The sequence below is a fragment of the Pseudophryne corroboree genome, chromosome 3 (genome assembly GCF_028390025.1).
Source record: "Pseudophryne corroboree isolate aPseCor3 chromosome 3, aPseCor3.hap2, whole genome shotgun sequence".
Taxonomy (NCBI): Eukaryota; Metazoa; Chordata; class Amphibia; order Anura; family Myobatrachidae; genus Pseudophryne; species Pseudophryne corroboree.
Window position 1 is genome coordinate 800,968,980 of NC_086446.1, and position 27,988 is coordinate 800,996,967.

Consider the following 27,988-nt stretch of genomic DNA (forward strand, 5'->3'; position numbering starts at 1 on the left):
ATGTTTTCCCCTTCCTCCTCAAAGGTTTTTCTGCATCAGCCCATCTCGGGTGGAGGCGAAGGCAAGGGCTTTGCAAGAAGCAGTTCAGAAACTGCTTCAGTCAGGAGAAGTCATTCCAGTACCCCCTGCACAACGGGGACAGGGTTTTTACTCCAACCTGTTTTTGGTTCAGAAGCCAAATGGGTCTTTTCGACCCATTCTCAATCTCAAAATGCTAAACAAATACATTTGGGTACCGCGATTCCACATGGAGACGTTACGCTCCATAATTTTGGCCATGAAGCCAGGGGATTATATGGTATCCTTGGATATTCAGGATGCATACCTACATGTTCCTATAGCACTGTCCCATCAGTGTTATCTCAGGTTCGCCATCCTCCAGCAGCATTTTCAGTTCCAAGCCTTACCCATTGGCCACAGCCACCAGAGTATTTACCAAGATTATGGTGGTTATGGCAGCTTATCTCCGCAAGCAGGGGATAAGGATTTTTCCATACCTTGACCACCTTTTAATCCTGGCACAATCGCAGGAATTGCTCCTGTGCCATCTCCAACAAACAATAACATGTCTGCAGAGGCACGGGTGGCTCATAAATTGGGCAAAGTCGTCTCTGGTTCCGTCACAACGTATGACTCACTTGGGGGCTGTACTGGGTTCAAGTCTGCAGAAAGTATTTTTATCTCGGAACAAGATATCCAAGGTACAGTTAAGGACTCAGGAGTTGTTACACAGTCAAACAGTATAAATTCACGCAGCAATGTGAGTGATGGGTTTGATGGTGTCAACATTCGACATGGTGGAGTATGCACAATTCCATTCAAGACCGCTGCAGTGTTTGATTCTGGCCAGATGGAATGGAATACATTAGACAATAAAGAAACAGACTATGGTACTTTCACACAAGGTAAGAAAGTCATTAGCCTAGTGGCTACAGACATACCGTCTAGACAAGGGGAGAACCTTTTGATTATCAGATTGGGAGATCCTGACAACAGATGCCAGTCTTGAGGGCTGGGGAGCAGTGTCTGGAAAATTATGGTTCTAGGGACATTGGACCACAGAAGAAAGTTGCCTGCCAATAAACCTGTTAGAACTTCGGGCCATATACATGGCACTGATTCAGGCAAAGGACACTCTTCAAGGAAAACCAGTCCAGATCCGCTCGGACAATGCAACGGCAGTAGCGTACCTCAACCATCAGGGAGGAAGCCACAGCCAAACAGCGATGAATGAGGTAAGTCACTTACTAAAGTGGGCAGAACTCCATCTCCCAGCCTTGTCCACAATATTCGTTCCAGGAGTCCTAAACTGGGAATCGGACTTTCTCAGTCGACACGCCATTAAGGCGTAGTAGACAAGTGGGGATTGCCAGAGATAGATCTCATGGCGTCCCGTCTGAACAACAAAGTGCCCGCATACGGGTCAAGAACAAAGGATCCCGAAGCGATCTTTGTGGACGCCTTGTCAGTGAAATAGGACTTTCATCTGGCGTATCTGTTTCCTCCGATCATCCTGTTACCCAGGGTGGTGAGGAAAATAAAGCTAGCAAAGGGTGCCGTGATTCTAATAGCTCCAGCTTGGCCCAGAAGGCATTGGTACATAGATCTGCAGAGAATGTCGATGGATGCTCCATTTCTGCTCCCTCAACGTCCAGATCTACTAATGCAGGGTCCTAGTTATCACAGACATCTGGATCGACTGTCTTTGACGACGTGGCTCTTGAAACCTTTATCCTGAAGTCAAGAGGATTCTCACAACAGGTAATTCAAACAATGCTCAGAGCAAGGAAACCCTCCTCAGCTCGCATTTATCACCGAATATGACAGGCCTATATTCATTGGTGCAGTGAAAGAAGTATGGACCCAAAATCTTTCAGAGTTTCCAGGGTCTTAGCTTTCCTTCAGGCAGGAATGGATAAAGGTTTGAAGGAGGCTTCCTTGAGAGTGCATTGACTGTATGGTTCCAAAAGAAAATTGCCAATTTACAGGATGTGCGTACTTTTTTCCAGGGAATGCTGCGCATTCAACTTCCTTTTGTTCCTCTTATAGTATCTTGAGACTTAAGTCTAGTCCTGAAAGCTCTTCAAGTTGCCCCGTTTGAACCACTTAATAAAGTGGATCTTAAATGGTTGACAGCTAAAGTTCTCTTTCTACTGACTATGGCATCAGCTAGAAGAGTGTCAAATTTAGGAGCGCTGTCATGTCGTTCCCCTTTTCTAATTTTTTCATCCAGATAAAGCAGTTCTCAGAACTAGGTCTGGTTATCTTCCTAAGGTGGTGTCTAAATTCCACCTTAATGAAGAAATTGTAGTCCCAGCTTTTCAGGTATCAGGACTTTCTGCGGGAGATGCGTCGCTGGATGTGGTCCGGGCATTAAGGATCTACGTGGATCGTACCAGTGCCATCAGAAAGACAGATTCTCTCTTTATTCTCTATGGATTTCACAAGAGGGGATGGCCTGCTACTAAACAGATGCTGGGAAGATGGCTTCGAATGACGATTTCAGAAGCATATTCTCAGGCTGATCTCCCTGTTCCGGCTAATGTCTCTGCTCACTCTACTCGTAAGGTAGGTCCTTCATGGGCAGCACAACATGGTGCTTCAGCAGAACAGATATGTAAGGCAGCCACATGGTCTTCCATTAACACATTCATTAGACATTATGCCTTGGATGCTTTTGCCTCTCATGACGCTGAATTCGGGCGTAAAGTTCCCCTGTCCAATCAGGAACGTCCCCACCACTAAATTGCTTTGGGAAATCCCATTGTTATCCTGTGGATAACCTGTGGACCCTGCCGGAGAAATATACGTTATGGTAAGAACTTACCGTTGATAACGGTATTTCTCCTAAGTCCACAGGGATCCCACCCTGACGCACCTGATTTGAGGATCCTTCTACTCACTAACCTCTTCCTTCTTGTACGGAAGACTGTGCATGTGTGTTCTTCTCGCCTGATTAGGGCTCTACATGATGCTCCTGCCTAAGTGCTTTGGAATACAACTGATTTGCCTGAGCCAGTGGGCGGAGATATATGGACGGGCCCGTTGCATCCTGGGAGGCCTGAAAGCTTTTGATCGTTTGGTGCCAATCCGCTGTCGCTCCATCATATCCCATTGTTATCCTGTGGAACCTGTGGACTTAGGAGAAATACAGTTATCAACGGTAAGTTCTTACCATAACGTATGTTTTACCGCCAGCCGGAATTCCAACACCCTCCCCTTATTCTCACTCAGTGGGTCCACGCAGGGGGAAGGGGCGCAACAAGCCCCTTTTGACAGATACTATTCCCACTCTATGGGTGTCATGGACACCCACGAGTGGGAATAGTCCCTGCTAGTCAGCATGCTGACTGTCGGGATTTTCAGTGGGTGGGATGTAGGGGAGAGTCTTGTGACAGGCGGTCTCCTAAACGCCGGTCACATAACTTCATCCCCCTGTCCCTTCATCTGCTGAGACCTAGCTCCCTATCCATACATCTGCTGAGACCTAGCTCCCTGTCCCTACATCTGCTGAGACCTTGCTCCCTGTCCCTACATCTGCTGTGACCTAGCTCCCTGTCCCTACATCTGCTGAAACCTAGCTCCCTGTCCCTACATCTGCTGTGACCTAGCTCCCTGTCCCTACATCTGCTGTGACCTAGCTCCCTGTACCTACATCTGCTGTGACCTATCTACCTGTCCCTACATCTGCTGTGACCTATTTACCTGTCCCTACATCTGCTGTGACCTAGCTCCCTGTCCCTACATCTGCTGTGACCTAGCTCTCTGTCCATCCATCTGCTGAGACCTAGCTCCCTGTCCCTACATCTGCTGTGACCTAGCCTCCTCTCCCTACATCTGCTGTGACCTACACTCCTCTCCCTACATCTGCTGTGACCTAGCTCCCTGTCCCCACATCTGCTGTGACCTAGCTCTCTGTCCATACATCTGCTGTGACCTAGCTCCCTGTCCATACATCTGCTGTGACCTACACTCCTCTCCCTACATCTGCTGTGACCTATCTACCTGTCCCCACATCTGCTGAGACCTAGCTCCCTGTCCATACATCTGCTGTGACCTAGCTCCCTGTCCATACATCTGCTGTGACCTAGCTCCCTGTCCATACATCTGCTGTGACCTAGCTCCCTGTCCATACATCTGCTGTGACCTAGCTCTCTGTCCATACATCTGCTGTGACCTACACTCCTCTCCCTACATCTGCTGTGACCTATCTACCTGTCCCCACATCTGCTGAGACCTAGCTCCCTGTCCATACATCTGCTGTGACCTAGCTCCCTGTCCATACATCTGCTGTGACCTAGCTCCCTGTCCATACATCTGCTGTGACCTAGCTCCCTGTCCATACATCTGCTGTGACCTAGCTCTCTGTTCATACATCTGCTGTGACCTACACTCCTCTCCCTACATCTGCTGTGACCTATCTACCTGTTTCCACATCTGCTGTGACCTAGCTTCCTGTCCCTACATCTGCTGAGACCTAGCTCCCTGTCCCTACATCTGCTGAGACCTAGCTCCCTGTCCCTACATCTGCTGAGACCTAGCTCCCTGTCCCTACATCTGCTGAGACCTAGCTCCATGTCCCTACATCTGCTGTGACCTAGCTCTCTGTCCATACATCTGCTGTGACCTAGCTCTCTGTCCCTACATCTGCTGTGACCTATCTATCTGTCCCCACATCTGCTGTGACCTAGCTCCCTGTCCCTACATCTGCTGAGACCTAGCTTCCTAACCCTACATCTGCTGAGACCTAGCTCCGTGTCCCTACATCTGCTGAGACCTAGCTCCCTGTCCCTACATCTGCTGAGACCTAGCTCCCTGTCCATACATCTGCTGAGACCTAGCTCCCTGTCCCTACATCTGCTGAGACCTTGCTCCCTGTCCCTACATCTGCTGTGACCTAGCTCCCTGTCCCTACATCTGCTGAAACCTAGCTCCCTGTCCCTACATCTGCTGTGACCTAGCTCCCTGTCCCTACATCTGCTGTGACCTAGCTCCCTGTCCCTACATCTGCAGTGACCTAGCTCCCTGTCCCTACATCTGCTGTGACCTAGCTCCCTGTCCCTACATCTGCTGTGACCTAGCTCCCTGTCCCTGTCCCTACATCTGCTGTGACCTATCTACCTGTCCCTACATCTGCTGTGACCTATTTACCTGTCCCTACATCTGCTGTGACCTAGCTCCCTGTCCCTACATCTGCTGTGACCTAGCTCCCTGTCCCTACATCTGCTGTGACCTAGCTCTCTGTCCATCCATCTGCTGAGACCTAGCTCCCTGTCCCTACACCTGCTGTGACCTAGCCTCCTCTCCCTACATCTGCTGTGACCTACACTCCTCTCCCTACATCTGCTGTGACCTAGCTCCCTGTCCCCACATCTGCTGTGGCCTAGCTCTCTGTCCATACATCTGCTGTGACCTAGCTCCCTGTCCATACATCTGCTGTGACCTACACTCCTCTCCCTACATCTGCTGTGACCTATCTACCTGTCCCCACATCTGCTGAGACCTAGCTCCCTGTCCATACATCTGCTGTGACCTAGCTCCCTGTCCATACATCTGCTGACCTAGCTCCCTGTCCATACATCTGCTGTGACCTAGCTCCCTGTCCATACATCTGCTGTGACCTAGCTCTCTGTCCATACATCTGCTGTGACCTAGCTCCTCTCCCTACATCTGCTGTGACCTATCTACCTGTCCCCACATCTGCTGAGACCTAGCTTCCTGTCCCTACATCTGCTGAGACCTAGCTCCCTGTCCATACATCTGCTGTGACCTAGCTCCCTGTCCATACATCTGCTGTGACCTAGCTCCCTGTCCATACATCTGCTGTGACCTAGCTCTCTGTTCATACATCTGCTGTGACCTACACTCCTCTCCCTACATCTGCTGTGACCTATCTACCTGTCCCCACATCTGCTGTGACCTAGCTTCCTGTCCCAACATCTGCTGAGACCTAGCTCCCTGTCCCTACATCTGCTGAGACCTAGCTCCCTGTCCCTACATCTGCTGAGACCTAGCTCCGTGTCCCTACATCTGCTGTGACCTAGCTCTCTGTCCATACATCTGCTGTGACCTAGCTCTCTGTCCCTACATCTGCTGTGACCTATCTATCTGTCCCCACATCTGCTGTGACCTAGCTCCCTGTCCCTACATCTGCTGAGACCTAGCTTCCTAACCCTACATCTGCTGAGACCTAGCTCCGTGTCCCTACATCTGCTGTGACCTAGCTCCCTGTCCCTACATCTGCTGAGACCTAGCTCCCTGTCCATACATCTGCTGAGACCTAGCTACCTGTCCCTACATCTGCTGAGACCTTGCTCCCTGTCCCTACATCTGCTGTGACCTAGCTCCCTGTCCCTACATCTGCTGAAACCTAGCTCCCTGTCCCTACATCTGCTGTGACCTAGCTCCCTGTCCCTACATCTGCTGTGACCTAGCTCCCTGTCCCTACATCTGCAGTGACCTAGCTCCCTGTCCCTACATCTGCTGTGACCTAGCTCCCTGTCCCTACATCTGCTGTGACCTAGCTCCCTGTCCCTACATCTGCTGTGACCTATCTACCTGTCCCTACATCTGCTGTGACCTATCTACCTGTCCCTACATCTGCTGTGACCTATTTACCTGTCCCTACATCTGCTGTGACCTAGCTCCCTGTCCCTACATCTGCTGTGACCTAGCTCTCTGTCCATCCATCTGCTGAGACCTAGCTCCCTGTCCCTACACCTGCTGTGACCTAGCCTCCTCTCCCTACATCTGCTGTGACCTACACTCCTCTCCCTACATCTGCTGTGACCTAGCTCCCTGTCCCCACATCTGCTGTGACCTAGCTCTCTGTCCATACATCTGCTGTGACCTAGCTCCCTGTCCATACATCTGCTGTGACCTACACTCCTCTCCCTACATCTGCTGTGACCTATCTACCTGTCCCCACATCTGCTGAGACCTAGCTCCCTGTCCATACATCTGCTGTGACCTAGCTCCCTGTCCATACATCTGCTGACCTAGCTCCCTGTCCATACATCTGCTGTGACCTAGCTCCCTGTCCATACATCTGCTGTGACCTAGCTCTCTGTCCATACATCTGCTGTGACCTATCTACCTGTCCCTACATCTGCTGTGACCTAGCTCCCTGTCCCTACATCTGCTGAGACCTAGCTTCCTAACCCTACATCTGCTGAGACCTAGCTCTGTGTCCCTACATCTGCTGTGACCTAGCTCCCTGTCCCTACATCTGCTGAGACCTAGCTCCCTGTCCCTACATCTGCTGAGACCTTGCTCCCTGTCCCTACATCTGCTGTGACCTACACTCCTCTCCCTACATCTGCTGTGACCTATCTACCTGTCCCCACATCTGCTGTGACCTAGCTTCCTGTCCCTACATCTGCTGAGACCTAGCTCCCTGTCCCTACATCTGCTGAGACCTAGCTCCCTGTCCCTACATCTGCTGAGACCTAGCTCCGTGTCCCTACATCTGCTGTGACCTAGCTCTCTGTCCATACATCTGCTGTGACCTAGCTCTCTGTCCCTACATCTGCTGTGACCTAGCTCCCTGTCCCTACATCTGCTGAGACCTAGCTTCCTAACCCTACATCTGCTGAGACCTAGCTCCGTGTCCCTACATCTGCTGTGACCTAGCTCCCTGTCCCTACATCTGCTGAGACCTAGCTCCCTGTCCATACATCTGCTGAGACCTAGCTCCCTGTCCCTACATCTGCTGAGACCTGTTATGATTCCCGTACTCCAGACCAGAGGAGATCTAATGGCAGAGGTCTGAGTACTGGGAAGATTTGCTGGTTGTGGGAGCAGGAGAGCCTAGTAACCCCTGGCGCCCTAACTCCGTTGTCTCGCCCGTGTTATCAGAAATCCCCTGCGAGACTATGGTTGCTTGAGCCCATGGCAGCCGCGTTCGAAGGGCGGATTATGTCTGCCCAACCCCGATGCCCCCTCAGGTCTTAATGGGAGACAAAGGGAAATCCGAGACAGGGTGATAACAAGGGGCCCTCTGACTAAGCAACCAGGCCAGGGGTTACAAGCTAACTAACTTAAACCAAGGTATGTGCGGACTAGCCGCCAGGGAAAAGGACAACCAAAGATCCACTGATCCGTTACTCCTATCCAGCACCGCTGGATACCAGAGTGGATCTGTGGGAGCGGAATCCTCCGCAAAAGCTCCAGAACACAAATAAACTAAATAATAAACAGTAAGCGGACAAGCCGCAACACACGGCTGCGCCGCGACTCACGAACACCACAGGATGTTAAAGGTGCTCGGTCAGACTCCAGGAATAGATGACAAATATCCGAGTACAGGACCACTGAGGACAGGAACAACCGGATAGAGCAGGACTGGAAACTCTCTGCAACTGACAAAGGCAAACAGGAAGCTATCACCGGCGTCTGTGAGAAGTCCAAAGGGTGCTTATAAGTGTGAGCTCCCCAATCAGGAGCCAGACTGGGTCATCACAATTAATGCCGTGCAGCTTGCATGCTGCACGGCCAGCACACCATGATACAATCAGCACATCATGATACAATTAGAACAGACCCAGCAACGGGGAACGCGGCCCGAACGTGGCGTCCCCGTTGCTAGGGTCAGAGCGGCTCCGTGCGCCCGGCGTCTAGCGTTGCCAGGGAGCCGGCGGCTGTACGCGCACGGCGTCCCTGGTTGCTAGGCGCCGGGCCGCACCGACGAGCGGACCCCGGCGCCTAACAGTACCCCCCCCTTGAGGAGGGGTCAAGGAACCCCTAAAGCCAGGTTTCTGAGGAAATTCTCGAAAAAATGCCCTTTTGAGCCTCGGGGCATGAAGATCCTCATCCAGGACCCAAGACCTTTCCTCTGGCCCATAACCTCTCCAATGTACCAAAAAATAAAGCCGACCCCGGGACAACTTGGAATCGAGAACCTTCTCCACCAAGAACTCCTGCTGACCCTGTACATTTATAGGTGATCTCCCCTGAGATATTTTACGAGGAAATCTACTGGACGAAACATATGGTTTCAGCAATGAGCAATGGAAGGTATTTCCGATCCGTAAAGTTTTTGGTAAACGTAACCGGAAAGCAACTGGATTGACTTTTTTGATAATGTGAAATGGTCCAATAAATTTAGGACCCAATCTGGCTGAGGTTTGTCGAAGTTTAATGTTGCGAGTCGACAACCACACCTTATCTCCTACTTTAAAAGTGCACGGCCGCCGGAGCCTGTCAGAAAATCTTTTTTCCCGGAATGCCGCTTTTCTGAGAGCCAGGTGCACTTTTCTCCAAATAAGTTTAAGATGAGAGGTCAGGGCCAGTGAGGAGACAGAGGAATGTTGAAAAAATGAATTAGCTCTGGGGTGAAAACCAAAAACTGCAAAAAATGGAGACACATTGGTGGAAGAATGACAGGCATTATTATAAGCAAACTCCGCCAATGGAAGAAACTCCGACCAGTCATTTTGGAGTTTGGCCGAGTACAAACGCAAATATTGTTTTAGAGATTGATTAACTCGCTCAGTCTGCCCATTGGATTGGGGATGATAGCCGGACGTTAAAGATAACTTCATCTTTAATGAAGCACAAAAAGACTTCCAAAATTGTGCAATGAATTGTGGACCCCGATCAGAAACAATATCAGTGGGTAAGCCATGGAGTCTGAAAACATGGCGGAGGAACAAGACTGCCAATCCCTGGGCAGATGGCAATCGGGGAAGAGCAATGAAATGGGCCATTTTGCTAAAACGGTCCACTACCACCCATATGACTCGGCATCCGGCTGACAGAGGGAGGTCCACCACAAAATCCATGGAGATATGCGACCATGGCCTAAGAGGAACATTCAAGGGCATAAGTTGACCGATGGGTAAAGAACGGGGAACTTTATGCTGTGCACAGACCTGACACGAAAAAACAAACTCTTTAATGTCTTTGGAAAGACCAGGCCACCATACTGAGCGGGAGACTAATTCCAAAGTCTTAGCGATTCCCGGATGCCCGGCAACTTTGCTATCATGAAACTCCGTCAAAACAGTTGCTCTCAAAAACTCAGGGACAAAAAGACGACCAGCAGGAGTATTTCCAGGAGCTTGATGTTGAAGCAGCTTTAACTGGGTAAATACATCCTGTGTGAGGCCTGCCCGAATGGTTGAGGACGGCAGTATGGGAGTAACAGGACTGTTGTCTTGAACTGGAAGAAAACTGCGTGACAGGGCATCTGCCTTAGTATTCTTGGAACCTGGCCTGAAGGTGATAATGAATTTGAAACGAGTAAAAAATAAAGCCCAACGAGCCTGCCGGGCATTCAGTCGCTTAGCTGATTCAATGTATTGAAGATTTTTGTGATCAGTCAAAACTGAAATAGTATGAGTCGCTCCTTCAAGCCAATGTCTCCACTCCTCGAAAGCCCATTTAATAGCCAGCAATTCCCGGTTACCAACATCGTAGTTGGATTCTGCAGATGAGAATTTCCTGGACATAAAGGCACAAGGATGTAATTCAAGGGAATCCGGATCCTTCTGAGATAGGATAGACCCCACTCCAACCTCCGAGGCATCAACCTCAACAATGAAAGGCAATTCTGGGTTGGGATGTCTGAGGACAGGGGCTGAGACAAAGGCTTGTTTCAAGGCCTGAAAAGATAACTCAGCTTCACGTGACCAATTGGTAGGATCTGCTCCCTTCTTAGTTAGTGCCACAATGGGAGCAACTAGGTCAGAGAAAGAGTGAATAAATCTTCTATAGTAGTTCGCAAACCCTAAAAAGCGCTGAATTGCTTTTAAGTTAGTGGGTTGCGCCCAACTAAGGATGGCTTGGAGCTTCTTTGGTTCCATACAGAATCCCCGAGGGGAAATAATGTACCCTAAAAAGGATACCTCCGTAACATGAAATTCACACTTCTCCAGCTTGGCATACAGGTGATTTTCACGTAATTTTTTTAGAACTTGACGCACCTGGGTAACATGTTGTTCTACAGAATCAGAATATATCAAAATATCGTCTAAGTAGACTACAACGAACCTTCCAAGAAATTCACGGAGCACATCGTTAATGAGATCCTGGAAGACTGCCGGAGCGTTAGACAGGCCAAATGGCATGACCAGATACTCATAGTGGCCTGACTGAGTACTGAATGCCGTTTTCCACTCATCCCCTGACTTGATTCTGATGAGGTTATATGCTCCTCTCAGGTCAATCTTAGAAAAAATCACAGCCGAACGTAGCTGATCAAAGAGGACAGAGATCAGCGGCAGAGGGTAAGTATTCTTTACTGAGATTTTATTCAAAGCTCTAAAATCAATGCAGGGTCTGAGAGAACCATCCTTCTTCTCTACGAAGAAGAAACCTGCACTTAAAGGGGATTTGGATGGCCTGATAAATCCTTTCCCAAGGCTTTCTTTCACATACTCATTCATGGCCACAGTTTCAGGACCAGACAATGCATATAACCTTCCTTTAGGCAACGTGGCACCAGGAATTAGCTCAATGGCACAATCATAAGGCCTATGGGGAGGCAGAATATCCGCATTGCCCTTGGAAAATACATCAACAAAATCCTGGTATTCCACAGGAATGGGTGCGGGAACGGCGGCAGCTACTCGGATAGGAAGCGTAATACATTCTTTATTACAGATGGTACCCCATTGTAAGATCTCCCCCGACTGCCAATCAATGATGGGATTATGAAAGGCCAGCCAAGGGTGACCCAGAACCACAGGAACTGCTGGACAATGGGTAAGGAAAAACTCAATCTTTTCAGAATGTAGAGCTCCTACCGAAAGTAAAACAGGAGGTGTACAGAGAGAAATAACCCCATTGGACAAGGGACTCCCATCTAAACCATGCATGGTGACACACCTACCCAAGGTTAACTGAGGAATACCTAAGGCCTTGGCCCATGTTAAATCCATAAAGTTCCCTGCAGCTCCACTGTCCACAAAAGCAGAGACCGAGGAACAGAGGCTGCCAAAGGAAACTTTAGCAGGAACTAACAGTGAATTATTTGAGGAGATAAGCTGCAGACCAAAGTGAACCCCCTCACAACTCACTTGGTCGGGAAGTTTCCCGACTTGTTCGGACAACTACGGGCAAAATGTCCCTTACCTCCACAGTAAAAACAAAGACCAGAATTTTGCCTCCTGGTTCTTTCTTCAGGAGACAATTTGGAGAGACCTATCTGCATAGGCTCCTCCATGTCCACAGGGATGGAAAAAACACAAGGAGTAGACCCGACAGACGCTCCTTTTTCAGCCCTCCGCTCTCTGAGCCGACGATCTATCTTAATAGAGAGCTCCATGAGTTTATCGAGAGTCTCAGGAGCGGGATACTGAAGGAGACTGTCTTTAATAGATTCAGATAAGCCGAGGCGAAACTGACTGCGCAGGGCTGGGTCATTCCATCCACAGTCGTTCGACCAACGGCGAAACTCCGTACAATAAATCTCTGCGGGATTCCTACCCTGTCTGAGAGCACGCAACTGACTCTCAGCGGACGCCTCTCTATCAGGGTCGTCATACAGTAGCCCTAACGATTTTAAAAAGGCGTCTACAGACAATAAGGCTGGATCGTCTGTCTTTAAACCAAAAGCCCAGGTCTGAGGATCCCCCTGAAGCAGAGAAATAATAATTCCAACCCGCTGAGCCTCCGTACCTGAGGAGACTGGTCTTAAACAAAAATAAAGTTTACAAGACTCTTTAAAATTAAAAAACTGTTTTCTATCCCCAGAAAAACGGTCAGGCAGATGCATCTTTGGTTCAGGAATGACCCTCGGGGAAGTCCGTAACAGATCTTCCTGTGACCTCACCCGGAGGGACAGATCCTGAACCATCTGAGTAAGTTCTTGAATCTGACTAACTAGAAGCTGGCCAGGATTTGGCCCAACACCGGTGGGATTCATGAGGCCGACAAAAATCTCCCAACTGAATAAGTAAAAAAAAATCAACTCCTGTTAATTTTAATTTTTTTTTTTTTTTGTCTGGCCGGTGATAATGTTATGATTCCCGTACTCCAGACCAGAGGAGATCTAATGGCAGAGGTCTGAGTACTGGGAAGATTTGCTGGTTGTGGGAGCAGGAGAGCCTAGTAACCCCTGGTGCCCTAACTCCGTTGTCTCGCCCGTGTTATCAGAAATCCCCTGCGAGACTATGGTTGCTTGAGCCCATGGCAGCCGCGTTCGAAGGGCGGATTATGTCTGCCCAACCCCGATGCCCCCTCAGGTCTTAATGGGAGACAAAGGGAAATCCGAGACAGGGTGATAACAAGGGGCCCTCTGACTAAGCAACCAGGCCAGGGGTTACAAGCTAACTAACTTAAACCAAGGTATGTGCGGACTAGCCGCCAGGGAAAAGAACAACCAAAGATCCACTGATCCGTTACTCCTATCCAGCACCGCTGGATACCAGAGTGGATCTGTGGGAGCGGAATCCTCCGCAAAAGCTCCAGAACACAAATAAACTAAATAATAAACAGTAAGCGGACAAGCCGCAACACACGGCTGCGCCGCGACTCACGAACACCACAGGATGTTAAAGGTGCTCGGTCAGACTCCAGGAATAGATGACAAATATCCGAGTACAGGACCACTGAGGACAGGAACAACCGGATAGAGCAGGACTGGAAACTCTCTGCAACTGACAAAGGCAAACAGGAAGCTATCACCGGCGTCTGTGAGAAGTCCAAAGGGTGCTTATAAGTGTGAGCTCCCCAATCAGGAGCCAGACTGGGTCATCACAATTAATGCCGTGCAGCTTGCATGCTGCACGGCCAGCACACCATGATACAATCAGCACATCATGATACAATTAGAACAGACCCAGCAACGGGGAACGCGGCCCGAACGTGGCGTCCCCGTTGCTAGGGTCAGAGCGGCTCCGTGCGCCCGGCGTCTAGCGTTGCCAGGGAGCCGGCGGCTGTACGCGCACGGCGTCCCTGGTTGCTAGGCGCCGGGCCGCACCGACGAGCGGACCCCGGCGCCTAACAAGACCTTGCTCCCTGTCCCTACATCTGCTGTGACCTAGCTCCCTGTCCCTACATCTGCTGAAACCTAGCTCCCTGTCCCTACATCTGCTGTGACCTAGCTCCCTGTCCCTACATCTGCTGTGACCTAGCTCCCTGTCCCTACATCTGCAGTGACCTAGCTCCCTGTCCCTACATCTGCTGTGACCTAGCTCCCTGTCCCTACATCTGCTGTGACCTAGCTCCCTGTCCCTACATCTGCTGTGACCTATCTACCTGTCCCTACATCTGCTGTGACCTATTTACCTGTCCCTACATCTGCTGTGACCTAGCTCCCTGTCCCTACATCTGCTGTGACCTAGCTCTCTGTCCATCCATCTGCTGAGACCTAGCTCCCTGTCCCTACACCTGCTGTGACCTAGCCTCCTCTCCCTACATCTGCTGTGACCTACACTCCTCTCCCTACATCTGCTGTGACCTAGCTCCCTGTCCCCACATCTGCTGTGACCTAGCTCTCTGTCCATACATCTGCTGTGACCTAGCTCCCTGTCCATACATCTGCTGTGACCTACACTCCTCTCCCTACATCTGCTGTGACCTATCTACCTGTCCCCACATCTGCTGAGACCTAGCTCCCTGTCCATACATCTGCTGTGACCTAGCTCCCTGTCCATACATCTGCTGACCTAGCTCCCTGTCCATACATCTGCTGTGACCTAGCTCCCTGTCCATACATCTGCTGTGACCTAGCTCCCTGTCCATACATCTGCTGTGACCTAGCTCTCTGTCCATACATCTGCTGTGACCTATCTACCTGTCCCTACATCTGCTGTGACCTAGCTCCCTGTCCCTACATCTGCTGAGACCTAGCTTCCTAACCCTACATCTGCTGAGACCTAGCTCCGTGTCCCTACATCTGCTGTGACCTAGCTCCCTGTCCCTACATCTGCTGTGACCTAGCTCCCTGTCCCTACATCTGCTGAGACCTAGCTCCCTGTCCCTACATCTGCTGAGACCTAGCTCCCTGTCCATACATCTGCTGAGACCTAGCTCCCTGTCCCTACATCTGCTGAGACCTTGCTCCCTGTCCCTACATCTGCTGTGACCTAGCTCCCTGTCCCTACATCTGCTGAGACCTAGCTCCCTGTCCCTACATCTGCTGTGACCTAGCTCCCTGTCCCTACATCTGCTGTGACCTAGCTCCCTGTCCCTACATCTGCAGTGACCTAGCTCCCTGTCCCTACATCTGCTGTGACCTAGCTCCCTGTCCCTACATCTGCTGTGACCTATCTACCTGTCCCTACATCTGCTGTGACCTAATTACCTGTCCCTACATCTGCTGTGACCTAGCTCCCTGTCCCTACATCTGCTGTGACCTAGCTCTCTTTCCATCCATCTGCTGAGACCTAGCTCCCTGTCCCTACACCTACTGTGACCTAGCCTCCTCTCCCTACATCTGCTGTGACCTACACTCCTCTCCCTACATCTGCTGAGACCTAGCTCTCTGTCCCTACATCTGCTGTGACCTAGCTCCCTGTCCATACATCTGCTGTGACCTAGCTCCCTGTCCATACATCTGCTGTGACCTAGCTCCCTGTCCCTACATCTGCTGAGACCTATCTACCTGTCCCCACATCTGCTGTGACCTATTTACCTGTCCCTACATCTGCTGAGACCTAGATCCGTGTCCCTACATCTGCTGTATCTCCATTGCTCTAATTTAATTGCCCCCACGTCCTTCCTCTATTGTGATCCGGTGCCAACTCAGCCATGACTTGGTGCCCGTTTCCTTCCTCTCCTGCCACCTTGTCCTCCTAAAGCAGAGCCTGTGCATCTCCCTACCTCAGCCTGCTGACCTTCTCCTGTCCTCTCTCTCACATCCTGCTCCTGTGTTCCTCCCTCTGGTACCCTCTCCCTCACTCACATCAGAGATACATGGCCTCTCTACTGTCTGTAGTATAAGTATGGCCGATGACATCCTGAGACTTGTAGTCTCACAAGATCTGATATTTGGGCTGTTTCCCTCTGTGCCCCCATCACCAGCCGTGTCTCCTGTTAGCTGGAGCACCCACTGGCAGCCTGTGTGCTGGGCGTATAGGTGGTGTCCTGCGGCTTGCTATATACAGTCACACTATGGTATATAGGTACCACTCTCCGCCATTCCGTGTCCTCGTTTCATCCTCCTCTTACCGCTCAGGCAAATCAGCATTCTGACATAGAACTGCTTCTCGCTGAGACATAATGTTTTATATCGGATTATTGAGGACACAAATCTGATAATCTGGTATAAAGCATCTGTCTGTAATTACACTCCACAGGGGGGAGTTCTATCTTCTGTTATTACAGTTTTTAATGTTTTTCAGATTTCGGTAAGATCACTCTGGGAGCGGCCTGTCATTGGTGACACATTGTTACAATAAATAAACTGCTCAGAGCTGGATAAGGAGTGAGAAACAAACTAAGGAGTGTTTGCCGCGTCCTATAAATCACATTAAAGTAGATGTTACAATTATTTTCTGGTATACGGAGAAATATAGTTATCTGTGGTTACCCGGGCTCATCGCTAGTCTCTGTTCCTCTTTGTCAGTGATAATAACATCATAGAGTATGAATTTTACTTCACTGTGATCATCGTGTCAGATATTTGTTCCTTGTCCCAAGAGCTTACATCCTAATATTCAGAGGCAAATAAGCATTCGGATCAGAGCACCAGCGTGATCACATCGTATAGACCAGGTTAAGGCAAACTGTGGCTCTCCAGTCCGCAGGACATGCTGATACTTGTAGTACTACAATGGCTGTTTAGTTGCAGGTATTGTAGCCGTAACTTTCTGCCATATGAGGCAAACCTACAGTAGGTCCGGTATGTGAAACATGTGAAGCTCTGCGGGATGCATGATAACCGGGAGAGAACCATACAGGGTTATATCTTGCAGAGTAGGACATAAAGTCAGCTCTGGCTTATTTGGCCAATACCTGTTCTTCATGGGCGTGCACCTTTTTTTTACTTTTTTCAGCCGTAAGCGTGAGTTGCAACTTCCTTTGTGTAGGGGGCTGGGAGGCTGCAATGTATGTGGGCAGGGGGGATGCAGGAACGGCCAAAGTAAAATAATGGCATGTTGTATAGTTGTGAATTGTGAGTAAAGGGGGTCATTTCGAGTTGATCGCTCGCTGCCGTTTTTCGCCAAGCAGCGGTCAGGTCACTACTGCGCATGCGTATGCAGCGCAATGCGCAGGCGCGTCGTACTGGTACAAAACGGATCGTTGCTGGGCGATGGATTTAACGAAGAATCCATTCGCACAGCCGATCGCAAGGAGATTGACAGGAAGAGGGCGTTTGTGGGTGGCAACTGACCGTTTTCTGGGAGTGGTTAGAAAAACGCAGGCGTGTCCAGGCGTTTGCAGGGCGGGTGTCTGACGTCAATTCCGGGACCGGACAGGCTGAAGTAATCGCAGCGGCTGAGTAAGTCCAGAGCTGCTCAGAAACTGCACAAAACATTTTTGTACCGCTCGGCTGCACAAGCTCTCGCACACTTGCAAAGCGAAAATACACTCCCCCGTGGGCGGCGACTATCTGATCGCTGCGCTGCAAAAAATAGCTAGCGAGCGATCAACTCGGAATGAGGGCCAAAGTGTCTACTACACAGCTGTATTTTAGCAGTGTAGTCACATCCTGGAGCCTTTCTCCAGCCGCACCTGACTCAGGTTAGGGAAGGTGATGGAGCTGCAGTTGCAATTTTGCGCACGCGCCCAACTCTGAACAGGTGACAGAAGTGTGCGTTTTTACCAGACGCGTCTAGCCATTACAGTTGCTTGCTGAGTGCGGCCCACAGCCCTTCACAATGGCCCCGAATCTCCATGTCCTCGGTAAGCACTCCTAGGTGTCTGCAGCTGCGGGTGCAGCACTTGCAGGACACGTTGCCATCAGAAGCCGGATTACTGTCTCCTCTCTGTATGTGTGTTCTGTCTCCCCATAGAGACACGTAAAGCTGTAACGTCCTCTCTCCTCTCTCCCAGGATGAGATCTACATGTACGGAGGGAAGATTGAGGCCAGCGCAGGAAACGTTACCAATGAGCTCTGGATCTTCAACATCAGCAGCCAGTCTTGGACGTCCCGGACGCCCTCTGTTCTGAACCATGGTCAGCTGTATGCGGTGGAGGGGCACTCGGCACACATCGTGGAGATGGACAGCCGCGATGTGGTCATGGTCATTATCTTTGGCTATTCTTCAGTCTACGGCTACATCAGCAACGTCCAGGAATACTATATAAGTGAGTGCTGTGCTGCCTGGCTGGGGTGTATATATGGGGAGAGGGCACTGTGTATACAGGGTTTATCAGCTGACAGAGGGTATATAAGTCATGGTGGCTGAACGTGGTGTCGCCCTTGTGTAGGGTATAGAGCTGTCTCTTCTAACACCAGATCATGATAGTAAATGTCGCTCAGGGGTGTGAATGGGGCGTGCCACCTTTATCACTGCTTGCAGCTTTCTATTGTGTGTGTATGATCCAGATGCTGGCAGTTTGTTATTCCTACTGCAGTTGTGTGAGGAGCGCAAGTACCTGGAGAAAGTTGTGCTCACTGCATCATGCCATATTTCTGCCAGTATACATCCCTCGTCTATCACTGACACAGCTAGAGGCTGCTACATGGACTTCTGCAACAAGAAGTATTCATCACCCTACTTTGTTCCCCTTAGTTGAAACAGCGACATCTAGAGGGCTTCGAAGGGTCCTATTGATGGTGGCAGTGAAAGGGTTAAACAACTGACCCCAGCGACCCCCTGCGCGGGCTGCGGTCCCATGTGTGCTGCGGCGCACAGCAGCTGATTTGGGGTACTCCTTGCTCTGATGGAGAAGGGCTGGGGCCTGTGCCCCGTCCTCCCGGCCTCCTGCAGCTTGTCACCCCACATTATCTGTGATAAGATCACGGTAGCGATAGCTGAGGAGCTGTGTCCGCTGGGATAACACTCGCACAGACAGGCCAAGTGAGGATTCCAGGGGGTTTACTCCACCTTTCTCCATTCCCTAAATCATGCCTGTGGAACTCCAGCTTCTGTGAAACTACATGTCCCAGCATGCCCTGCCACAGTTTTGCTATTATGGAATGCTAAAACTGTGACCGTGCATGCTGGGACGTGTAGTTTCACAACAGCTGGAGAGCCACGGGTTGGCCAGGCCTGCCCTAAATAATCCCAGGGATGAATTGTATATAATCTAATGTACCTTCATACTTTTTAATCAACTGCAGGTGTGTCCCGGTCATGCTGGGACTGCTAGTGCCACAACAGGTGAAAGTCACCTACGCCTGACGTAATAAATATTTGCCCATCGCGTCACCGGCTGTTGATCTCAGATGAGCAGAAACTAGACCTGACTCACGTTGTTACCCTGAGCTCGCTGTGCAGTGTGACCCCACAGGCGCTGTTCTGCAGCCTAGAGAGCGGGAGATAATGGGAGCTGCTCTGTGAGTGCTGCGTGTATAGCTCCTGCTCCGTACCCCTATCTGGTGGTAGGATGGTCGTGTTACATGTTCCTATAACATTATAATGCAGCTACGTGTTACTATTAATCAGTATTACTGGCGGAAGCTGCATCCTGGGAGGTTTCCTAATGTCTTCATTTTTATTATTATTATCGTGCAAATCCCATTTGTTATACAGTAATTAGTTCCATAATTAAAAGTAAGTACATTAATAAACGGGCTGTTACCCCTTCAAGATTTTATTTTCAGTTATCTCGTATAAATGCCAAGGTACAGTAATACACAGCTCCCTACTTCCTGTGCTGGGCACACACTAGGACGACGGATCGGCCGACCTATCTGACAGTCGGTAAGGGCATACACACTTACCAATCGTCAGCCACCGGCGGCCTCGGCCTCTGGCCGCCCGTACACACAGCGCAATGTGCCGATATATCTGAAGATGTATCGTCCGTCCACTGTGCTGCACAGCCGCTGTGATATGTCTGTGGATGACGTCGTTCACAGATATATCGCCGGTACACACCCACTGGTGCGCCCACTATATATCAACCTTTTAATTGAGTGAGCTTGCAGAGTTCAAAGTTAAAACATCTGCCATTGTTTTACTTTTTACCCATAATCCCTCTGCGTCACGCCAGCGCCCGTGATCTTACCGCGTTCCCAGCCGGGAATCAGTCACCGTGAAAGTGATCCGTGCGCCCTGTGAAGGGAAACGCTCCCTCACATCTGAGTATCTCTTATTTTATGTATTTATATCTTTTATTCAGTCTAGTGCTGAAGGTTAATTGCGCAGCGGGTGATATACGGGCGAGCGCTCCTCTCACCTCGCTGTAGACACCGGTGAAGCTGTCGCTGCCCTTTCTCGCTGTGCTCGGTCTAATGGCTGCCAGCAGCGTCATAAATCTCCCGAGGGGAATTATATGGCGAGTTTTACTAACTTGGATCATAAAGCCTTATTCCCTCTCCCCGGGCCAGTCCAGAGGGAAATTTATTTTGGTTTCAGTTAGTAATACCTCATAAAACGTCTGAGGTTTTCAATGAGAGGCTGAAGGTGACTTCCCACCGCTAATGTCTGATTAACGCTTTCCGGCCTATAAACAGGCGGCCATTTGTATAGCGTCCCAGCATCGGAGCGAGCAGGGGCCAGTATGTAGGCTGTATATATCATTAACTGTAATCATCTCTGATCTCTCTATTACAGCACAGGTATTGTCACATTGCTCGGCTTCCGGTTATCTGTGCATCGGTATAATGGCCGTATAATGCCGTATTTACAGAGCTCTGCCTCGCAGGTGGTACTTTATCCAATATCCGTACAATACGCGAGATCACCTCTATATAACACCAATCTCATCTGCGTTATATTGTATTCATATGGGGCTGTCCTCATGCATCGTTGCTGAAGTCGCGCCAATCAGCTGCGCCAGATCCCGTGAGGCTCGGCTTGCACCGGGCGTAATTTTTACTGTAAATCTGTCTTAGACTAAGACGCACCAGGAGACTGTTCTGAGTCATTTCATATGCGGCACTTGTATATCTGTGTGCGACCGAGTCTCTGAATCTGTATACGAAATGCTACAATGCAGCGGCTGAGGCTTCTTTCCATGTCACGTACCGTCATGCTTCATATACAGACTCAGTCGCATATAGATATAGAAGTGTCGCATATCAAATTATTCAGCGCAGTCTCCTGGCGCGTCCTAGCCACATTACGTTGCGGCTAAGATGCATTTCTGACAAAAAATACACCCGACACTATTGTCTCACGGGACATAATACACTTCTGTAAATTTATTCGGATACTAGATGTCACCTATACATCCTATGACCTGCCTAGAACCATTTGTCGTTTCTAATATCCCTTATCATATACTTTGAAGGGGGGATTATTCCATACATAATATGCAGGGGGATTTGTCTGTGGGATTGGGATGGGATAATTGTGATAATCTTTTTATTGCTCTCCCACAACCACAGTGCCAGAGGCCAGATTTCAGAGGTGTGCGATTAGATTGGAAGCTTCTGAGCCCGGTTCCAGCAATCTGCGTCTGTGGCCTGTGTGTCTCAGGCTACTTGGCTGCTTTCTGCGGATGAATCAGAATAGATATGAAGGAGAATAAATCTCTGGGGTCCGTTACAAAGCCCTGCAGAGAGAGAGAGCCAAAGCGTAGCGTGTGATCATCGCACTATTCAAGTGCTGGCGAATCGGAGCCGGGCGCTGTAATCCTCTCTTACTTTCCGTCTCTCTTTATCACTGCGCAGCTGACCTGTTTTATAGAGGAACATGAGGCATAGAAAGCGGGCTCTCAGAGAGGATGATGGGAATTTCCTCTGAATTCTCCGCTCTCGTCTCCAGTAAAAGTTTTCTTTTTCCACGGATTTAACACAAATTAGGAAATAAGTTTGGATGAACTCCAGCGACTTCCTGACCTTTCATCGCAGGACAGAGAGGGGGTCTCGCTGCTCGGTTTCACCGAAAGGCCCAGATTTATCAAGCCTTGGAGAGTGATAAATGATACGGGGATAAAGTACAAACCAATCAGCTCCTAGCTGTCATGTTTCAGGCTGGGTTTGATAAATGACAGGAGCGGAACGTTTCAGCGAGTTTTGATTTAGAAGGGTGAAATCATCTTGGCTCTGCCAGGTGGGGTCACAGCACTTTGTGGGTCAGCTCCAGCTTGCCTGTACACTGGGGGTAATTCAGTCCTGATCGCTGTTGCGCAAATTCGCAAGGCGGATGATTATCGAGCGACTGCGCGTGCGTACGGATCGTAGTGCGCAGGCCCGAGGCCAAACTGCAAAAGAATCCAGCGTCTTTTTTGATCTCTAAGCGAATGCAGGTTGATTGATAGGAAGCGGGCATTTGTGGGTGGTAACTGACCGTTTTTGTGGGAGTGTCAGGAAAACACAGGCGTTCCCAAGCGTTTTCAGGGCGGGTGTGTGACGTCAGCTCCGGCCCCGATCAGCCTGTGTCTATCGAAATGTAGGAGTCAGTCCTGGGCTGCGCACAGACTGGAAAATCATCCCATGGTGAGTGAGTTGTGAACGGATTTGCAGCTGACCGGCGTTTGCAAAGCTTTTTGCACGGCGTACACAGATTTGCACGGGGCGGATTTTCACTCTGTCTGGGCGGCGATTAACCAGTCGCAAACCTCTCAAATTCACAGAGGAGCGATCAGGTCTGAATTAGGCCTCATGACCCTTGTTACATCTCTCCTTCAGGATGAGACCCACGTTTCCCAAGTGTCTGATGCATGGTTTAGAGGAACATCATTATATCTCTGTATAAATAAGCGTTCTGTTTACCAGGGCAGATAGGACGTTCTGTTTGTAGATCCATTAAATGCACTATGCAGGGAACAATGACTAAACAGAGAGATCACAGTGTTCCTGAAAATGCTACTACAGAGAAACAAATATTCTTAATACAAGATGTGTCCACTTACATCTTTGCTATTTTGGTAAATTTGGCACAACATGCAAAACACGGCTAAGCAGTTTTTCACGAGTAGCGAATGGGTTTATTTTAAAATTTTTGTTTGCCATAATAGAATATGTATGTATTTAAATGCAGAACATGGTCTGCTGCCATAGTTTCTGCGGTGCGATGTAACGGTAACTGCGAGACGCTGTTTGATGCCATAGTTACTGCGGTGCGATGTTACGGTAACTGCAAGACGCTGTTTGCTGCCATAGTTACTGCGGTGTGATGTAACGGTAACTGTAAGACGCTGTTTGCTGCCATAGTTACTGCGGTGCGATGTAACGGTAACTGTAAGACGCTGTTTGCTGCCATAGTTGCTGCGGTGCGATGTTACGGTAACTGCAAGACGCTGTTTGCTGCCATAGTTACTGCGGTGCGATGTTACGATAACTGCAAGACGCTGTTTGCTGCCATAGTTGCTGCGGTGCGATGTCACGGTAACTGTAAGACGCTGTTTGCTGCCATAGTTGCTGCGGTGTGATGTTACGGTAACTGTAAGACGCTGTTTGCTGCCATAGTTACTGCGGTGTGATGTCATGGTAACTGTAAGACGCTGTTTGCTGCCATAGTTACTGCGGTGCGATGTTACGGTAACTGTAAGACGCTGTTTGCTGCCATAGTTGCTGCGGTGCGATGTTACGGTAACTGTAAGACGATGTTTGCTGCCATAGTTGCTGCGGTGCGATGTTACGGTAACTGTAAGACGCTGTTTGCTGCCATAGTTACTGCGGTGCGATGTTACGGTAACTGTAAGACGCTGTTTGGTGCCATAGTTACTGCGGTGCGATGTTACGGTAACTGTAAGACGCTGTTTGCTGCCATAGTTACTGCGGTGCGATGTTACGGTAACTGTAAGACGCTGTTTGCTGCCATAGTTACTGCGGTACGATGTTACGGTAACTGTTAGACGCTGTTTGCTGCCATAGTTACTGCGGTGCGATGTTACGGTAACTGTAAGACGCTGTTTGCTGCCATAGTTACTGCGGTGCGATGTTACGGTAACTGCAAGACGCTGTTTGCTGCCATAGTTACTGCGGTGCGATGTTACGGTATCTGCAAGACGCTGTTTGCTGCCATAGTTACTGCGGTGCGATGTTACGGTAACTGGAAGACGCTGTTTGCTGCCATAGTTGCTGCGGTGCGATGTTACGGTAACTGGAAGACGCTGTTTGCTGCCATAGTTGCTGCGGTGCGATGTTACGGTAACTGGAAGACGCTGTTTGCTGCCATAGTTGCTGCGGTGCGATGTTACGGTAACTGGAAGACGCTGTTTGCTGCCATAGTTGCTGCGGTGCGATGTTACGGTAACTGGAAGACGCTGTTTGCTGCCATAGTTGCTGCGGTGCGATGTTACGGTAACTGCAAGACGCTGTTTGCTGTCATAGTTACTGCGGTGCGATGTTACGGTAACTGCAAGACGCTATTTGCTGCCATAGTTACTGCGGTGCGATGTTACGGTAACTGGAAGACGCTGTTTGCTGCCATAGTTGCTGCAGTGTGATGTTACGGTAACTGCAAGACGCGGTTTGCTGCCATAGTTACTGCGGTGTGATGTTACGGTAACTGCAAGACGCTGTTTGCTGCCATAGTTGCTGCGGTGCGATGTTACGGTAACTGTAAGACGCTGTTTGCTGCCGTAGTTACTGCGGTGCGATGTTACGGTAACTGTAAGACGATGTTTGCTGCCATAGTTACTGCGGTGCGATGTTACGGTAACTGTAAGACGATGTTTGCTGCCATAGTTACTGCGGTGCGATGTTACGGTAACTGTAAGACGATGTTTGCTGCCATAGTTACTGCGGTGCGATGTCATGGTAACTGTAAGACGCTGTTTGCTGCCATAGTTACTGCGGTGCGATGTAACGGTAACTGCGAGACGCTGTTTGCTGCCATAGTTACTGCGGTGCGATGTTACGGTAACTGTAAGACGCTGTTTGCTGCCATAGTTACTGCGGTGCGATGTTACGGTAACTGCAAGACGCTGTTTGCTGCCATAGTTGCTGCGGTGCGATGTAACGGTATCTGCAAGACGCTGTTTGCTGCCATAGTTGCTGCGGTGCGATGTTACGGTAACTGGAAGACGCTGTTTGCTGCCATAGTTGCTGCGGTGCGATGTTACGGTAACTGCAAGACGCGGTTTGCTGCCATAGTTGCTGCGGTACGATGTTACGGTAACTGTAAGACGCTGTTTGCTGCCATAGTTACTGTGGTGCGATGTTACGGTAACTGTAAGACGCTGTTTGCTGCCATAGTTGCTGCGGTGCGATGTTACGGTAACTGGAAGACGCTGTTTGCTGCCATAGTTGCTGCGGTGCGATGTTACGGTAACTGCAAGACGCTGTTTGCTGTCATAGTTACTGCGGTGCGATGTTACGGTAACTGCAAGACGCTATTTGCTGCCATAGTTACTGCGGTGCGATGTTACGGTAACTGTAAGACGATGTTTGCTGCCATAGTTACTGCGGTGCGATGTTACGGTAACTGGAAGACGCTGTTTGCTGCCGTAGTTACTGCGGTGCGATGTTACGGTAACTGTAAGACGATGTTTGCTGCCATAGTTACTGCGGTGCGATGTTACGGTAACTGTAAGACGATGTTTGCTGCCATAGTTACTGCGGTGCGATGTCATGGTAACTGTAAGACGCTGTTTGCTGCCATAGTTACTGCGGTGCGATGTTACGGTAACTGTAAGACGCTGTTTGCTGCCATAGTTACTGCGGTGCGATGTTACGGTAACTGTAAGACGCTGTTTGCTGCCATAGTTACTGCGGTGCGATGTTACGGTAACTGCAAGACGCTGTTTGCTGCCATAGTTGCTGCGGTGCGATGTAACGGTATCTGCAAGACGCTGTTTGCTGCCATAGTTGCTGCGGTGCGATGTTACGGTAACTGGAAGACGCTGTTTGCTGCCATAGTTGCTGCGGTGCGATGTTACGGTAACTGGAAGACGCTGTTTGCTGCCATAGTTACTGCGGTGCGATGTTACGGTAACTGTAAGACGCTGTTTGCTGCCATAGTTACTGCGGTGCGATGTTACGGTAACTGTAAGACGCTGTTTGCTGCCATAGTTACTGCGGTGCGATGTTACGGTAACTGCAAGACGCTGTTTGCTGCCATAGTTGCTGCGGTGCGATGTAACGGTATCTGCAAGACGCTGTTTGCTGCCATAGTTACTGCGGTGTGATGTTACGGTAACTGTAAGACGCTGTTTGCTGTCATAGTTACTGCGGTGCGATGTTACGGTAACTGCTAGACGCTGTTTGCTGCCATAGTTACTGCGGTGCGATGTTACGGTAACTGGAAGACGCTGTTTGCTGCCATAGTTACTGCGGTGTGATGTCACGATAGCTGCAAGGCGATGTCTGCTGTCATAGTTACTGCGGTGTGATGTCACGATAACTGCAAGACGCTGTTTGCTGCCGTAGTTACTGCGGTGCGATGTTACGGTAACTGTAAGACGCTGTTTGCTGCCATAGTTACTGCGGTGCGATGTCACGGTAACTGTAAGACGCTGTTTGCTGTCATAGTTACTGCGGTGCGATGTCACGGTAACTGGAAGACGCTGTTTGCTGTCATAGTTGCTGCGGTGCGATGTTACGGTAACTGTAAGACGCTGTTTGCTGCCATAGTTACTGCGGTGCGATGTTACGGTAACTGGAAGACGCTGTTTGCTGCCATAGTTACTGCGGTGTGATGTCACGATAGCTGCAAGGCGATGTCTGCTGTCATAGTTACTGCGGTGTGATGTCACGATAACTGCAAGACGCTGTTTGCTGCCGTAGTTACTGCGGTGCGATGTTACGGTAACTGTAAGACGCTGTTTGCTGCCATAGTTACTGCGGTGCGATGTCACGGTAACTGTAAGACGCTGTTTGCTGTCATAGTTACTGCGGTGCGATGTCACGGTAACTGTAAGACGCTGTTTGCTGCCATAGTTACTGCGGTGTGATGTCACGATAGCTGCAAGGCGATGTCTGCTGTCATAGTTACTGCGGTGTGATGTCACGATAACTGCAAGACGCTGTTTGCTGCCGTAGTTACTGCGGTGCGATGTTACGGTAACTGTAAGACGCTGTTTGCTGCCATAGTTACTGCGGTGCGATGTTACGGTAACTGTAAGACGCTGTTTGCTGCCATAGTTACTGCGGTGCGATGTCACGGTAACTGTAAGACGCTGTTTGCTGCCATAGTTACTGCGGTGCGATGTCACGGTAACTGTAAGACGCTGTTTGCTGTCATAGTTACTGCGGTGCGATGTCACGGTAACTGTAAGACGCTGTTTGCTGTCATAGTTACTGCGGTGCGATGTCACGGTAACTGTAAGACGCTGTTTGCTGCCATAGTTACTGCGGTGTGATGTCACGATAGCTGCAAGGCGATGTCTGCTGTCATAGTTACTGCGGTGTGATGTCACGATAACTGCAAGACGCTGTTTGCTGCCGTAGTTACTGCGGTGCGATGTTACGGTAACTGTAAGACGCTGTTTGCTGCCATAGTTACTGCGGTGCGATGTCACGGTAACTGTAAGACGCTGTTTGCTGTCATAGTTACTGCGGTGCGATGTCACGGTAACTGTAAGACGCTGTTTGCTGCCATAGTTACTGCGGTGCGATGTCATGGTAACTGTAAGACGCTGTTTGCTGTCATAGTTACTGCGGTGCGATGTTACGGTAACTGTAAGACGCTGTTTGCTGCCATAGTTACTGCGGTGTGATGTTATGGTAACTGTAAGACGCTGTTTGCTGCCATAGTTACTGCGGTGCGATGTTACGGTAACTGTAAGACGCTGTTTGCTGTCATAGTTACTGCGGTGCGATGTTACGGTAACTGTAAGACGCTGTTTGCTGCCATAGTTACTGCGGTGCGATGTTACGGTAACTGTAAGATGCTGTTTGCTGCCATAGTTACTGCGGTGCGATGTCACGGTAACTGTAAGACGCTGTTTGCTGCCATAGTTACTGCGGTGTGATGTAACGGTAACTGCGAGACGCTGTTTGCTGCCGTAGTTACTGCGGTGTGATGTAACGGTAACTGTAAGACGCTGTTTGCTGCCATAGTTACTGCGGTGCGATGTCACGGTAACTGTAAG

The 27,988-nt window shown here is 49.8% G+C and overlaps 1 protein-coding gene across 1 annotated transcript in view; it reads left to right on the top strand.

Moving 5' to 3' along the window:
* Window positions 1–27,988, top strand: part of ATRNL1 (attractin like 1) — a 1,127,078-nt gene that overhangs the window by 250,171 nt on the left and 848,919 nt on the right. Inside the window, exon 8 of the mRNA XM_063963337.1 lies at window positions 17,944–18,199. Within this exon, the coding sequence (XP_063819407.1) occupies window positions 17,944–18,199 (256 nt within the window). The remainder of the gene's footprint in view (window positions 1–17,943; window positions 18,200–27,988) is intronic.